Source organism: Mus pahari, chromosome 14 (genome assembly GCF_900095145.1).
Source record: "Mus pahari chromosome 14, PAHARI_EIJ_v1.1, whole genome shotgun sequence".
Classification (NCBI taxonomy): domain Eukaryota; kingdom Metazoa; phylum Chordata; class Mammalia; order Rodentia; family Muridae; genus Mus; species Mus pahari.
The window spans coordinates 45,603,627-45,618,436 of record NC_034603.1 but is presented as its reverse complement, the minus strand read 5'-3'; the positions used below and the strand labels follow the sequence as shown (position 1 = coordinate 45,618,436).

At 48.1% G+C, this 14,810-nt stretch overlaps 1 protein-coding gene across 4 annotated transcripts in view; it reads left to right on the top strand.

Annotated features, from left to right (window-relative positions):
- The window catches only part of Pipox (pipecolic acid and sarcosine oxidase), a 13,595-nt gene extending 3,955 nt beyond the window's left edge, over positions 1-9,640 (top strand). For 3 of the 4 annotated variants that reach the window (XM_021213645.2, XM_029545592.1, XM_029545591.1), the window contains exons 3-8: positions 5,652-5,865; positions 6,159-6,341; positions 6,828-6,974; positions 7,494-7,652; positions 8,177-8,252; positions 8,525-9,155. In XM_021213645.2, the coding sequence (XP_021069304.1) occupies positions 5,652-5,865; positions 6,159-6,341; positions 6,828-6,974; positions 7,494-7,652; positions 8,177-8,252; positions 8,525-8,655 (910 nt within the window). In that variant the 3' untranslated portion in view covers positions 8,656-9,155. Of the gene's footprint in view, positions 1-5,651; positions 5,866-6,158; positions 6,342-6,827; positions 6,975-7,493; positions 7,653-8,176; positions 8,253-8,524; positions 9,156-9,234 lie in introns of those variants that run through there. The other variant, XM_029545589.1, reaches the window with a different exon arrangement.
- Positions 9,641-14,810: the final 5,170 nt, after the last annotated feature.

The window sequence follows — 14,810 nt, the reverse complement described above, 5'->3', positions numbered from 1 at the left end:
CTCTCCTCTCCTCTTTCTCTCTCCTCCCCTCCCTCTCTCCCTTTCCCTGTCTATCTCTTCTTTCCCTTTCTTTCTCCTTCTCTTCCTCTCCTCCTCCTTCTTCCAGTTGTTGTTGTTGTTTGGTTGGTTGGTTTTTTACAAGGTCTCAGTCTCTGGGGTACTGGGGACGGCAGGCGTGTGCCACCACCAGCTGTGTAGCAGTCATAATGTATTACTGTAAATCACTGAATTACTACACTCTCCGATTGGAATGGAGGTCAGCAAACTTATTCTGTAAGCCACACAGGAAGTATGTTAGGCTTCTCTGGCCATATGGTCTCTTGCAAATATTCAAGTCTGCCATTGTAGTGTGAAAGCAGCCAAAGATGCAAATAAATGAACCTGGATGCACTCCAATAAAACTTTATTTCTAAAAAAAAAAAAAATTATTTTGAGACACCAAAATCTGAATTTTATGTTATTTCCTTGTGCTTTTTAAAGGTTTATTTTAAAAATTTTTAAAAATGTATTTCTTTTTATGTGTTTTGAGTGTTTTGCCTGCATAGATATGTGTACAACTCATACATGCCTGCTGCTCTTGGTGGTACCAGAAGGAATTTGACCCTTGGGAATGACTTTAGAGAGAGTTGTGAGCCTTGTTGAGAACTGAACCCAGATCTTCTGCAAGAGCGATAAGCGCTCTTACCAGCTGAGCCGTTGCTCCCAGCTTATGTTAATTTTTTATACGTATGAGTATTTTATCTGCATATGTGTATGTGTACCATGTATCTGGTGCCCGTGGAGGTCAGAAGCAGGGTCATATCCCCAAGGACTGGAGTCATAGACTCCCTCCCATCTTGTGGGTGCTTCCAGCCAAATCTGGGGCTTCAGCAAGAGCAGCCAGTGCTCTTAGCCACTGAGCCATCTCTCCACCTACCCTCCTTTTAGAGACAAGATTTTATTTCGTAGCTGCCTCCCTCCCACACACACACTAAGTAACCCAGACTGACTTCAAACTTGAGGTCCCCCTGCTTGAGCCTCTGGAGCACCTTCCAGGCCTGAGCTACCACCCTGCTCAGTAGCTGTGCATCTTGCAATAGTGTTCTCCCTTGGATTTCTAAAAATCAACCATTTAAAAAATAGCGAAACCATTTTAACTTGTGGATGACATAGTCGAGAAGCTAGATTTGGTCCAAACTGGCTACATTGCCAATGCCTACCTCCAAACAGATTCGGGCCTCAGTAAGCCCAGGTCTGAAAAGTCTTCCCGTGCGTTATGCCGTGGCCCTGTATGAGAAGAGTGCTCAGATGTCTCACAGCTCCAATCAAGAACGATGAAGAGTAATGTGAATGTGCTGTAAAGCCTCCAAAGCACCATAGAGTGCTAAGTATTATTATTGCCGTTGCTATTATTCTGCCATTAACAACTCCTTTCTTATGGCTACCCTAATTTACTCACGTGTACTAGATTTTTTTTATTATTATTATTATTCCTTTTACGGAGTAGGATGCATTACAGATAGATATTCCCACTCTCTGAATGGGATCTGAATACGGCTCTCCACCTTTGGGCTGAATGCCATCCAAATTGCCTTAGCTTTGCTCTTAATTTTGATTTTCTAAATGATTTCATCATCTCTGTCGTTCTTGCTTCTCTCTGGATCCTTCTAGACACACCAGCATAATACCATAAGATAAATGATAGAAATGAGTGTATTTAATGTCATCTGATGATGATTTGAAAAACCGCAAAAAACCTTTCCGAGCCGGCGGTGGGTGGGGGCTGGGGGGAGGTTGCCCAGTTCCTCTGTTCTGCTTCCTGTGACAGCGCATACGAAACACGGGTGGGCTCGGGTTATTTGCATACATTCTGGGAACAGACAATGACATGTGTCGGATCACAAGGCCCAAGTCTTTTGTGATGTGTGCAGCCGGGATGCTGGTACCAACAGAAAAGCCAGGCTCTGAGACCATCTCTCTCCTACCCCGCCTTCTCCCTTTGAGTTCTACTATCCAGCTCCTGACCCGGGCTGCCCCTGCTTCAGTGACAATATCAGACAAGATCACAGCCGTAGGCAGTACAGCTGCTGGCAGAACCTGGTGGCCCCCTCCGCAGCTGCTGCTTCCTGTGCCTGCGAAGTGTCTGGCTTGTCAGCCACATCCCCTCCCTGGAGCAATCTTTGTTAACCAATTCCACCTCGGCCCACTGAGCGGAAGATGAAATACAGAGAGCTGTTCCCAAACCTGCAAAGACAGCAGCCATTACCAGGCCCTTCCCCAAGGTGATGCTGAGGGCTGGCTCACCTGGTACATGAAGCCAGAGCAAAGAGAAAGGCAGCCAGGGCCCTGGGGTGGGAAACGGGAGAGTTGGCTGCCCTTCCCAGCACCTCCCTGCTTCCCTCTCCCCCTTGACCCCAGCCCTCTGGTAGTAACTGCTGGAGATTCCTGATGGATCACCAGACCCTGTGGTACAAGGGCCACAGAGGCATCAACAGTCCAGAGGGTTCTTCAGTGACCTCTGCTCAGTGCTGGAGCAAAGTGGGCCGTGAGGAAGGCGGAGTCCGTACCGAGGGCTCCCTGTTAAGGTGATGGGCATTCTAGAGGTGGGAGTTGCAAACTTGCTAGGGTTCCCTGGTAACCCTAGGATTTCAGTTCCTCCTCTCTAGCCTAGCCCCGACTATTCATTTCTTAGTCTTTTCCCCCTTTCTGTGGAAAGACTCTTTGCTCCTTTTGCCTTTTGTCTTAAACTTTGTAGCTTGGGTCTGAGCTTAAAAAAAAAAAAAAAAAAGAGGAGGTGGGTTCCAAAGCACAGGCATAAGAAATTGATGCAGAATCAGTAGTCTATTTATTGGGGTCCAGGAAAAACCATTAAGAAAATAAGCACTTAAATGATTTTCAATCTGCCTGTGGAAGTCATCTGTCTTCATACCAGGGAAACGGCCCGGTCTCCGATCCTGGTTTTGATTGACTGATTTCCAATTCTCTGAGCATTTCCCACAGGAGCCCCTCACCTATCTCCCATAATGACAGGCCTTTGCATTTCCAGGCTGTGTTTTACATTCATTTCCGATTTGCTCATAATGGTCAAAAAAAAAAAAAAAAAATCTCCGATCCAAGGCGTTTCTCTAACGGTGCACGGCTCCCCTCAGGCCAAATAGCTCAGCTGTGATCCAGGGAAAATGAGAATTTCCCAAACACATCTTCGGACTTGGGGAGGGTCCGGCATCACGGATTCAGATGGAAAATTTCCCACTGTTAGATCAATATCTGGGCTAAGAAATAAATGCCACAGGGGCAGAGAGCTGGAGCAAAATGGTTACAATCGGCACAATTACATTCAGCAGTATCAGCTCAGTGATTACTCCTCGGGTTGGGGAGCTCTGGCTTCATCCACCACGGGACGGCTTGGGAATTAGAACATCACTCAGCATTTCATAATTCGACAGATTTGCCCGTTGTCTTGGCACAAGTTCATTTTCCCCACACAATACGTCTCTGTAAATGGAGTTCTGTTCAAGAAAAGAAGGAAGGTAGGAAGGAAGGCCGGGGCGGGAGAAGGCAAGCTAAGCCAGGGTACAGGAGAGACCGAGGCTGTGAGATTGCATGCAGAGCTTAAGAGACACTCTGTGGAATGCGTGGACCAGAGAGCTGACATCTGTCTGCTTAGAAGAGCTGTAAGCCATATCTTTCCCACTGTTCTACTTAGCGCGGAGCCCATCAGGTAAAAAGGTTCAAGAGCACCTGAGTAGGTGCAGGGGGTACAGGCCTGAAATCCAACACTTGGGAGATGATGGGAGAAAGTCCCTTTCTTAAGAAAAACAAAACAAAAAATGCACACATCCAAGAAGGGGTGTGGCTTGCCTAGTGAGGTATTTATTTGCCTAGTGTGTTGGGCATCCCTGGGTTCCACCCCCACCCACCTCCAGTATCCTAAACCAACTACAAAACACTGGGTGCATCTTTTCTTTTTGGAGATGCTGGGATGGGATCCAGGTCCTTGTGCTTGGGTCTGAGCTAGGCAAATGCTCTCCACTGAGCGACACCCACTAGCCTTTGGGGTGGCTTCCTAATTATCTTGTTGACCAAGAAGTTGACTAGGCAAATTTTCATGACTTGAGAACTAATCCGAAGTTCCTTTGGGAGGCTACAGAAAGGAGACTGTCTCCTGGCTGGGGATTCTGCCTCCACTAGCCTAAGAGGAGCTTTGAAGAGGCAGAGCTGGCCTCACTATCTCACCATGAATGCCGGGTAGGCGGGGGCCATGGCAAATGGATTGGGCGTGCTGCGCGGCTCTGTGTACTGACACCGGCCCCCGGGCCCACTGCATCCCTACCCCCTCCCAGTCTTCCCTTTAATCCCCACGACCAGATAATGTGGGATTTGGAAGCATGTAATATCCATGAGACTCCATTATAGGCTATTACGAGCTTTATATGCAGTACCTGGGGGATGCAGCAGGCTGCTGGGCTGTGGAGCTGCGGAAGCCAAGGGAGAACAGAGGAACCTTCCCAAGGGCCAGAGGTACCTTCCCGTTGTTTAGCTAGCTCCTCCCCAAAAGGGACTTCTGGTCTGTTATAGCAGAGGGGCAGGGACCATCAAAGAGGAAACTGCTCTCTCTCTCTCTCTCACAGAGTAAGATGGATGGGAGATGTCTAGGGAGACCCTCTGAGTTTATTGCTGGAGCTCTATGCACTAATCCGTGTTTGCGCTTGCGTTATGAAAATGCCATAGTGTGTACGTGCCCTTCTGGAGCGCTGCAGGCTTGGCGTCCCTGTCCCCTGTCCACTCAGTGTGAGTGGCAGTGACAGGCATTGTAACAACCACAAAACATCCCATACTGCCACTGACCTGAAGGGAGTCTTGGGTTTCAGAGGAGGAATTTGGGCCTTGGAGTAGTGAGTCACCAGTCAAAGTCACACCAAGGTGACACCCGGATTAGAAGCAGAACCAGATCTCCTTTTCCCTGAAATAAGAAGAAGCAATGAGGCAGGCAAACGCACCAGGTCAAAGCAGTGTACGATAGGAAGAGGGATGGGGTGGGGTGGGGTGGGCTAAGGGGGGAGGAGCCAGAGATGACTTGGAGGTTAAGAATGCATACTGTTCTTCCAGATACCTTGGGTCCCATTCCCAGCAGCCATGTTGGGGGCTTCGCAGCTGCCTGTACCCCAGCTCCTGGGGACCTGACACCTCTGACTTCTGTGGGCACTTGCACTCATGTGCACACTTGCACACACAATTTTAAAAATGTATGATAAAAATAAACCTTTGAAAAGTAAAAGTAGATGGGGGGGTGGGGAATGAGGAAGAAGAAATGAGAAGTGATGGACTAGTACTAGTGATGGACGGACGGGAAAGGGATCACATCTCAGTAGGCACCTGATATTTCCTTTGGCATTTCCAAGGTGTTTGAAAGGTCATGGGGACTTAGGACCTCTGCTGTCAAGAACAGGATGGAGGGATAAGTGACAGTAAGTGTCAGGGGAGGACTTGGGAAGGGTCTGGAAACCAGCCAGAGAGTGCCAGGGCTCCAGGGGTCGAGATGGCTTTACCTGTGCCTGAATGTTAGACAGAGCTGCAATTGCTATAGGCATGGGTCCCTCAGTGAGGAATGGGACTAGGTGGCCAGGGCATCACAAATCCCTTCACCCATCTGGCCTTTTCTTTCGAAACAGGCAGACTGAGCTCTTGCTTCTGGCAACGAAGGAAAATCCAGGATTAAAGACAATCCAGGCCACCCTGTCTAGGCAAGGGATTGACCATGAGTGTCTTTCGTCAGTGGATTTAAAGCAACACTTTCCAAACATTCGGTTCACCAGGGGAGAAGTGGGGCTCTTGGACAAGACTGGAGGTGTCCTCTATGCAGACAAGGCCCTCAGAGCCCTCCAGGTGAGGCTGTGCAGTCCTGGGGCAATGCAACTCCTGTCTCTGGGCATGCTGGCTCCTAGTCAGGCAGCCCCTGGCCCATGTCAGTATAAAGTTCTTTGTTTACTTTCACTTTGGTCCTGATTTTTAAGACAGCGCCCCCCCCCCCCCCAGCACACCTGCTGACCTCTTTTTCGACCTGGAAGGGAAGGACTAGAGTCAGAATTCTTGTCTGCTCTAAGTGACAGGCTCTTGGTCTCCCAGGCTGAACCATATACACAACTAATTCATCTCTCCTCTCGTCCCTGACCTTTCAGCATATAATTTGTCAGCTAGGAGGCACTGTGTGTGATGGAGAGAAGGTAGTGGAGATAAGACCTGGTCTACCCGTCACAGTGAAAACCACCTTGAAGAGCTACCAAGCCAACAGCTTGGTCATCACTGCTGGTCCCTGGACCAACCGGATTCTGCATCCTCTGGGGATTGAGTTGCCTCTGCAGGTAGGATGAGCTGGAGACCTGAGAGTCAGTAACTAAGAGGAGAAGTCTTGGAGCCAGCCAGACTTGACTTTGAGCCTTAGTTCTTCTGCTTCCTAGCAGTCAGCGTTGGCAAATTAGTTCACCTCACTAAGCATCAGTTTTACCAATATGGGAAATAACAGCTACCTCAAAAGGCTATTGATGAATTAAACTACCTGATGTTATACATCAGATCCTCCAGGAGATAGCCTGACTGATAGCCCTGCATAAATATGAAGTATATCAACTCCTGAAAGGCTGGTGAAGCAGGGCTAGAGTGTGGCTAGGGGAGACAACTGAGGTTTGGAGATCTTTGTGAAATACAACGTATATCATAGGTACATGACACAAGAACTAGGTAAAATAGGTTGGATATGAAAGGGCCACAGGACCCTACCAGGCCCTGCTGTCATTATCTATAGAGCTCCATGGCTTCCCCCTTTATCTCCAACTTCCTCCTGCTTTAAGACCCTTAGGATCGATGTGTGTTACTGGCGAGAGAAGGTCCCTGGGAGCTATAGTGTATCACAAGCTTTCCCATGTATCCTGGCTCTGGATCTGACCCCACACCACATCTATGGACTGCCAGCATCCGAGTACCCAGGGCTGATGAAGGTAAGGAGAAAAGACTAAGAAAGCTACTGAACTACTAAGTGCCCTGCCCATGGAGGTCTTGGTATCCATGCTAATATCCCTCTGTAGGACCCTCCTGGAGTCTGCTTCACTATTATTGGCCACCTGCAGCACAAGCTTTTTTGTTGTTGTTGTTGTTGTTGTTTTTCGAGACAGTGTTTCTCTGTGTAGCCCTGGCTATCCTGGAACTCACTTTGTAGACCAGGCTGGCCTCGAACTCAGAAATCCACCTGCCTCTGCCTCCCAAGTGCTGGGATTTAAAGGCATACGATGCCGCCACTGCCCGGCCAGCACAAGCTCTTAAACGCAGGGCGGGGCTGGAGACAGGGCTAGGTAACTTCAGATGCTAACAATAGCTAGCACATGCCAGGATTGGGGATTGGGATAATGGGTGGGCACATCCTGTATCCAAACCCACCCCTCACCAGCTAGTATGCCCAGAAAGCCAGCTTTACAGCTCAGCTCACGCTCATCCAATTGGGGGGGGGGTGTGTGTCTTAGATCTGCTATCACCATGGTGACAATGTGGACCCAGAGGAGCGGGACTGCCCCAAAACCTTCTCAGACATCCAAGACGTTCAGATTCTATGCCACTTTGTCAGAGATCATTTACCAGGCCTGCGGGCTGAGCCAGACATCATGGAACGCTGCATGTACACGGTAAGCGGGCTGTTCCAATCTGTAAAACGGGGGATGGGGGTGAGGGGCCTGACTCCATTTGACCTCTGATCCAGTGCATGACTTTCAACCAGCTAGCTAATTCCTGTGGATTGGTTCACCTCTATGAGAGAGGGGCCTGTTAAAGATTATTCATATTCCTTTTTATTAGGCGGTGAGGCTTTTGCCTGGCAGTCCTTCCCTAAATTTCCCAGAAGAGCTCTAAAACAGTTCTTGGCAAGATGTTCCCAGTTGAGCAGGCCTTGGGGACAAAAAAGAAGAGACAGATGCCACCAGGCCTGAGGCATCTTGGCTAAAGTTAGTTCACAAAGATGACTACCTACTGTGTCTGTGGCACAGTAGGAGAGTGGCAGCTAGTCAGTGACAACAGAGAGGACTGGGCAAGCAGAGAGCAGACCTCAGCCCCATCCAGTTCTCTCTTGAAAGAGACCCAGGCCAGTTCCTTCCAGCCAGAGCCTGTAGTTCCTACCCGACTTCAGAGGACACAGGTGTGACTCTCCTTCTAGAATACTCCCGATGAGCACTTCATTCTTGATTGCCACCCAAAGTATGACAACATTGTCATCGGCGCTGGATTCTCTGGTGAGTTTGAGGATGGGCAGGTGGGATGCCTGTGGGCAGACCTACTGCAGTACCAGACAAAGGGGAATCCTGCATGCTTTAGCTGAAAGCTGGACACTGGGCATATAGGGAGGATGGGCAGTTAAAAAAGGGGGGGGGTACTGTGGCAGGTGGTAATTTCTGACTTTGGGACGAAACCATGAGGAAAGGTAGTCCTGTCTGGGTCAGGAGGGAACTTTTCTAGAGCCCAGAGTCTGTGCTTCAGGATGCATGACATGATCTCCTCCTCCCAGGACATGGATTCAAGTTGGCCCCTGTTGTGGGGAAGATCCTCTATGAGCTAAGCATGAAATTACCCCCATCCTATGACTTGACTCCGTTTCGAATAAGCCGCTTCTCTATGCAGAGAAAAGCCCACCTTTGACCCCATCTGACTCTCTCCTGGGCAGGAAAGCCCTCCGAGGGGAGATTTCCAGGAGAAGGGTGTGGCTTTGACGAGTTTCTTTGCCTCCTGTTTCAAGAATCTCCCATAACACCAAATGATTGAATCTCTTTTCCCAATCAGCCTCCCAAGTCTATCTCATTTCTCCTTCCCAGAAAGTCAGCGAGATTCACCATCATAGAACAGCAAGGAGCTTTAAGATGGATGTCTCAATGGGGAGGGGCTGGAGACAGGCTCAGTAGACTAAGGGACTCCTTTAAATTTCTCTTTGCTGGGACATTGGATGAACTTGAGATCGCTTTGACTAAATCTGCTCGGGGGATGTAAAACAGATTATCTCTTATAAACCACTAGTGCCTTTGGGTTTCTTTGCCAAAAACTTAAGCCAGCCTCTATCACCAACTCCTGTAAAGTCTCACCTCTAATAAATACACATTTGCCAGGAAAAAAAAAAAAAAGTTGCTGAAAAAAACAAACAAAAACCTGGATTGCGTAATATCTGCGGTGGTCTTTATTTTCTACATAACCCCATTTCTTATCAGCTCTAATTATCTGAATTAGTACCACAGAGTCCGTTACCCAGAGGGATCCGTGGAGTCTCCGACCCATCGATGCACTGTGCCCCCCTGGTCTACTGCTTCGTCTCGTCCTCATCTTCTCTCTGGATCTGTAAAGATGCTTAGCTCCCCACTCTCTCTCTCATTAAGGTGTATTGTCAGGTCCTTATGAAGACAGAACTGTTATACCAGAAAGAAAGCGAGAGACACACTCGCTTAGAAACCCCGTTCAATGTTTGAATGTTAAATGTGCCATTTTATTATCATTAGGATTGCTCCCACTTAATGAAACAGCATTAGCACCGAGTCGGCTGGCCTCCTTGCACTAATTGCTTTGGAAGAGAATGGGGCTTGTAACTACCCCTGGTGGGTGGAGGGGTGAGGGGTGTGAACACGGACTCAGGCAAGGCTGATGTGCTTAGAGCAGTGCTTCCCAACCTTCCTGGTGCTGTGACGCTTTAATACAGCTCCTCCTGTTGTGGTGACCCCCAACCATAACGTTATATTTATGGCTACTTCATAACTGTAACTTTGAGACTTAGGAATCGTAATGTAAATATCTGACATTTGATCTCCAAAGGGGTCACAAGCCACAGGTTGAGAATCACCAGCTTAGATGGTACCCAAAAGCCAGGGGTGGGTAACCTGAAAGAGCCAACATCATCCCAGAGAACAGGATCTTCCATGCTCTGGGGAGAGAGAAGCTGGGGCAAGGCGGGGTAGATGTGACAGGAGGAAGGACAGGGAACATGAGCAGTAGGAATGAAATGTTCCCAAAGAAATACACCACAAAGGAAATTATTCTACCTCCCTTGGTCCTTTAAGGCCCAGAGATGCGCGTTAGCTCCGACTTCTCCAGTGAGTTCCAAAAGCCAGTGAGTTACTGTCAGCCTCATGCCAAGTCTGCTTTGCAGGCAACTTCAGTTGGTTCTCTCAGATACTCGGTCTCCATAAGATGATAATAATACTGACTGACTGATGATGATAATACAGAGGTGTGTGAGGACCAAATATCATTCACTTACTCATTCGATGCATAAATACTGATTTAATTTCCACAATGTGTCAGGTGCTGTGTGGGTGCACCTGTGCACTGGTTACTTTCAACTGTCAACTGGAAACAACCTGGAATCATCTGGGAAGAGACTTAATGAGGAAGTCCCTAGACTGGGCATGTCTGTGAGGGATTGCCTAGATTGCTAACTGTCTTGAGAAGACTCAGCCCACTGCAGGCCTCATCCCATGGCAGGGCCCCTACAGTCTGTAAGGGTAGGGAAGGCTGGTAGAATATTAGACACGCAAACAAAGATCCATATGTTTATTCTATCTCCAATCTTGACTATAGATGTGATACTTTAAGTCTCTGCCTTGACTCCCCTATAATAATGGGCTCTAATCTGGAATTGTAAGCCAAATAAACCCCTTTCTTCCCTAAATTGCTTTTATCCCCCCAGGATATTTGTCACAGCAATAGAAAAGAAACTAAAACAATCAGTAAACACACAGAGGAAATCCTGTTCTAAAGCAGCAGAGTGAGCTTGTCTTGGTTAGTTAGGGTTTCTGCTGCTGGGATAGAGCACCATGACCATAAACAACTTGGGGAGCAAAGGGTTTATTTCAGCTCACAACTATCAAGTCACGCTCTGTTGCTGAGGGGAGTCAGGGCAGGAACTCAAACATGGGAAGAACCTGGAGTCCTGAGCTGATGCTGCGGCTGTGGAGGGATGCTGCTCACTGGCTTACTCACTTCCGGCTTGGTTAGCTTGCTTTCTTATATCACTCAGAACCACCAGCCCAGGGGTGGCACCACTCACAATGGACTGGGTCCTCCTCATCAATCACTAAGAAAACACCCTACAAGCTTACCTGAAGCCTGATCTTATGGAGGTGGTTTCCCAGTTCTTCCCAAATGAGTTTAGCTTGTATCAAGTTAACATAAAGCTAGCCAGCACAAGGGCCTAAAAAAAATTAGAAAGAGAAAATAGTCTATGGTTTGGCAGTTCTGCTTCTGGGTATATATATCTCCAAAAGACTTGAACCTAGGGTCTCAAAAAAGATATCTATATACCCATGGTTATAGCATCATTATTCACAATGGCCAAAAGGCAGAAAAGGCCCAGATGTCCATTCACACATGAGTGGATGAACAAAATGTAGTCTGTGCACATCATGGGATAGTAGTCAGTCTTGAAGAGAGCCCTGACATGCGCCGTGTCAAGGCTGAAATGAGCTCAGGCCAAGTGAGATAAGCAGAGACAGAAGAACCAACACCGTGTGGTTCTGACCAGCAGTCAGAACCACAGAGGGAGACAGAGAATGTGGCTTGCCAGGAGCCAAGAGGAGGAGGTGGAAATTGTACTTTATGGGTTCAGAGCCTTAGCTTTAGAGGATGAAAAAAGTTCTGGAAGTTGGTTACACAGCCCTGTGAATGTGTTTAATGCCACTGGGCTAACTATACACCTAAAATAGCTAAGATGATAAATGTTATCTGTATTCTACCATGATTTTTAAAAATTCATGTTCTTATAGAGCTGACAGTGGTAGTGAGGAGACATGTAAGCAATGCATGCATGTATAAATTAACACAGAAGAAGGTACATGCATGTAAATTTTAACACATGAGAAAGTACATACATGTAACTTATAACAAATGAGAAGGTGCATGCATGTAGATTATAAGACAGGAGTAAGTGTATGCATGTAAATTACAAGATGTGAGGTGCATGCATGTAAATTATAACACAGGAGAAGGTACATGCATGTAAATTATAACACACAAGAAAATTGGCTAGTGTTTTGGGGGACATCAGACTGGAGAGGGACAGGAAGTGCTGGGAGAAGCTGATCCTTCTCCGTGAGTGGTCAGAGGCCTCCGACTGAGGAGTGGATCATCAAGGAAATGACATGCACTGGGTGTCTATTAAAGAACAATATGTGGTGCAGAGGCAATGTGACTCACTTGCTAGAGTGTCTACCTAGTATGCATGAAACCCCAGGCTCAGAACTCCAGTATCCCTTAAAACAGGCATGGTGCACACCTGTAATCTTAGTACTTAAGAGATGGAAATAGGAGGAGATAGAACAGTTCATCCTTTTTTTTTTAAAGATTTATTTATTTATTATATGTAAGTATACTGTAGCTGTCTTCAGACACACCAGAAGAAGAAGTCAGATCTCGTTACAGATGGTTGTGAGCCACCATGTGGTTGCTGGGATTTGAACTCAGGATCTTTGGAAGAGCAGTCAGGGCTCTTAACTGCTGAGCCATCTCTCCAGCCCAGAACAGTTCATCCTTATGTAGCCAACTTAAGCTTGGACCTTCTTCTGTGTTACACTTTATACAGCATGCATTGCTTACATGTCTCCTCACTACCACCGTCAGTTCTATAAGAACATGAATTTTTAAAAATCATGGTAGAATACAGATAGCATTTATCATCTTAGCTATTTGTATATTTACATATTATGTAGCCAAATCATGCTTGGCTACATAAGGATGAACTTGAGGCCAGCCCGGTCCTGGTTGAAAAAGAAAAGGAATGAGCCACAAAGCAAGTGGTGTGTGGTGGTGGGGGTGTCAGATAGACCAGATGCTGAGAAGGGCCTGCACCCTGCATGTGAGCTCAGCAACTCTCATGCTGACAAAGCTGGCTAAGGAGCCAGCCCCCTGCTCTGGGGCCCACTGTCTGCCTTCTATTTCCTCTGTGCCTCCCGATGTGCCATCCTCCTCCCCCAGCCAGCTGCAGCTCCCCTTCCAAAATATCCAGCTTTATTCAGTTTGTCAGTGACAGCCAAAAGGGGAGACCGATGTCTTGCAGAAGCAGAGAAAGGACAACTGGGGGAGGCTACCAAACCCTGCCTGAGCAGGCTTAGGCCTTTATAAGTGTCCCCACATAAGCTACAACGCGTGAGCGGCCTAGCAGTAGGAGTGGGCGGAGCTGGTGTGAAGGGATAATGGGGTGAAGCAGGGGTCAGGGAGAGAGACTGAGAACTCGTGAACCAAAGGGCCACGGGGCTTCCAGGAGCGTGGACCCACAAAGCCAGAAGGCCCAGTGTGTACCGGTGGGATGAAGGGAGCTTTTCTTAGTTGTGGCTGGGTGGGATCACAGGAGAGGTGTCACAGGAAGATGTCTGAGTGCACAGGGAGGCAGAAGACATGGCGCAGGAGAGGTTGGAGGACAATGAGAGGGCCTCTGTAAGAACTGAGGATTTGCCCAGCACAGCATCATCTCATTGCTTCCGTTTGCCTGAGCGCGGCCAGGCATCCCCTCGCGGGCAGCCCCTACATATCTTCAAGATGGAAGAAAATCAGAAGCAATTGTGAGGTAGTAGGAGTCCTCAGGAGGGGCAGCTGGGGTCTGCACAGGCTGCAAGGGAGAGATAAGGGCAATGAAGAGAAAGAGGCCGGAGTGGTTGCCAACCAGACTGAGGAAAACAGAGGCAGGCTAAAAATAGACTGGGGCTATGCAGGGAGGAGAGCCAGGCCAGAAAAGGAGGGGGAGCCGTGGCAATCGATGCCGCTCCCCACTCTGACCCAATTCTTCATCTCTCAGCCTCACCAAATTGACAAATGAGGTCTTGGTGGGGAAAGACTGGCGCAGAGCGGGGAGAGGCCTCGGTGATCTGATGGCATCGTGAGGCAAAGGGGAGAGATGCAGTGTGGTCAGGACTGCTTCAACTCTTGCAAAGTTTGGTATCCCCCGAACAGGCTTGAGAGTTTAAGGGGTGTGAATCCAACCTGGAAGACGCTCAACAGGGCAACCCGAGGAGCTGGCCTGGAGACTCCGGCTGGAAAATGACTCCAGGTGTGCCTGCGTTTATTTCCCTTCTCAGGGAGAGCGGTTAAAGAGAATCCGGTTATTTCTCTGTTGGACATTCTATACAGCAAGAGGGATTTAGATTAGACTTCAGGAAATCGATCCCATTAGACAGAAATGTGAGATATTTAAGACACAGACATGAGCACTGTTAAAGCTTGCTCTAGGGGAATCTCAGGCGTGGGTATCCTTGGGCCTGGAGAAGCCACCTGAAGACCGGGGCATGTGGTAATTCCTCTGGAAAACTACTGGTCTGAGGGCATTCTAGGATCCCTGTTAACCTGCACGATTGGAAATGGGTTGCTAAGTGCAGGAAGGGAAACACAGGGTGGGGGTGGGAATGGGGGAGGGGCGAGGGGCAGAATTCTATCACACAAGGACCCGGTGGCATTTGCATAACTTTGAATAATGAATAAGCCCAGCTCTGGGGTTCCTACTCAGCACCGCTCATCTGCATCTTTATTAAGCTTTATAAATGATTCAGCTCCCTACCCCTTCCCTCAGCCCTGCCCAGCCTGCACCTAAAATGAGCATCAGGGTAGCTGATTGCTCATTATTTTAGGCTAGATTTGTTTCACCAACATCCAGTGAGGCATGGAGTGGGGGACGAAGGAGGGAGGGATGGATCCAAGAGTGGAGGAGTAGGGAGGTTCAGAGGCAAGTTCAAGGCCAGCTCCAAGCCAAGACAGGGCACTTACAGACCAGAGCATACTTCTTTAACTTGTTTCTGTGGCCAACATCTTTTTTTTTTTTTTTTTTTTTT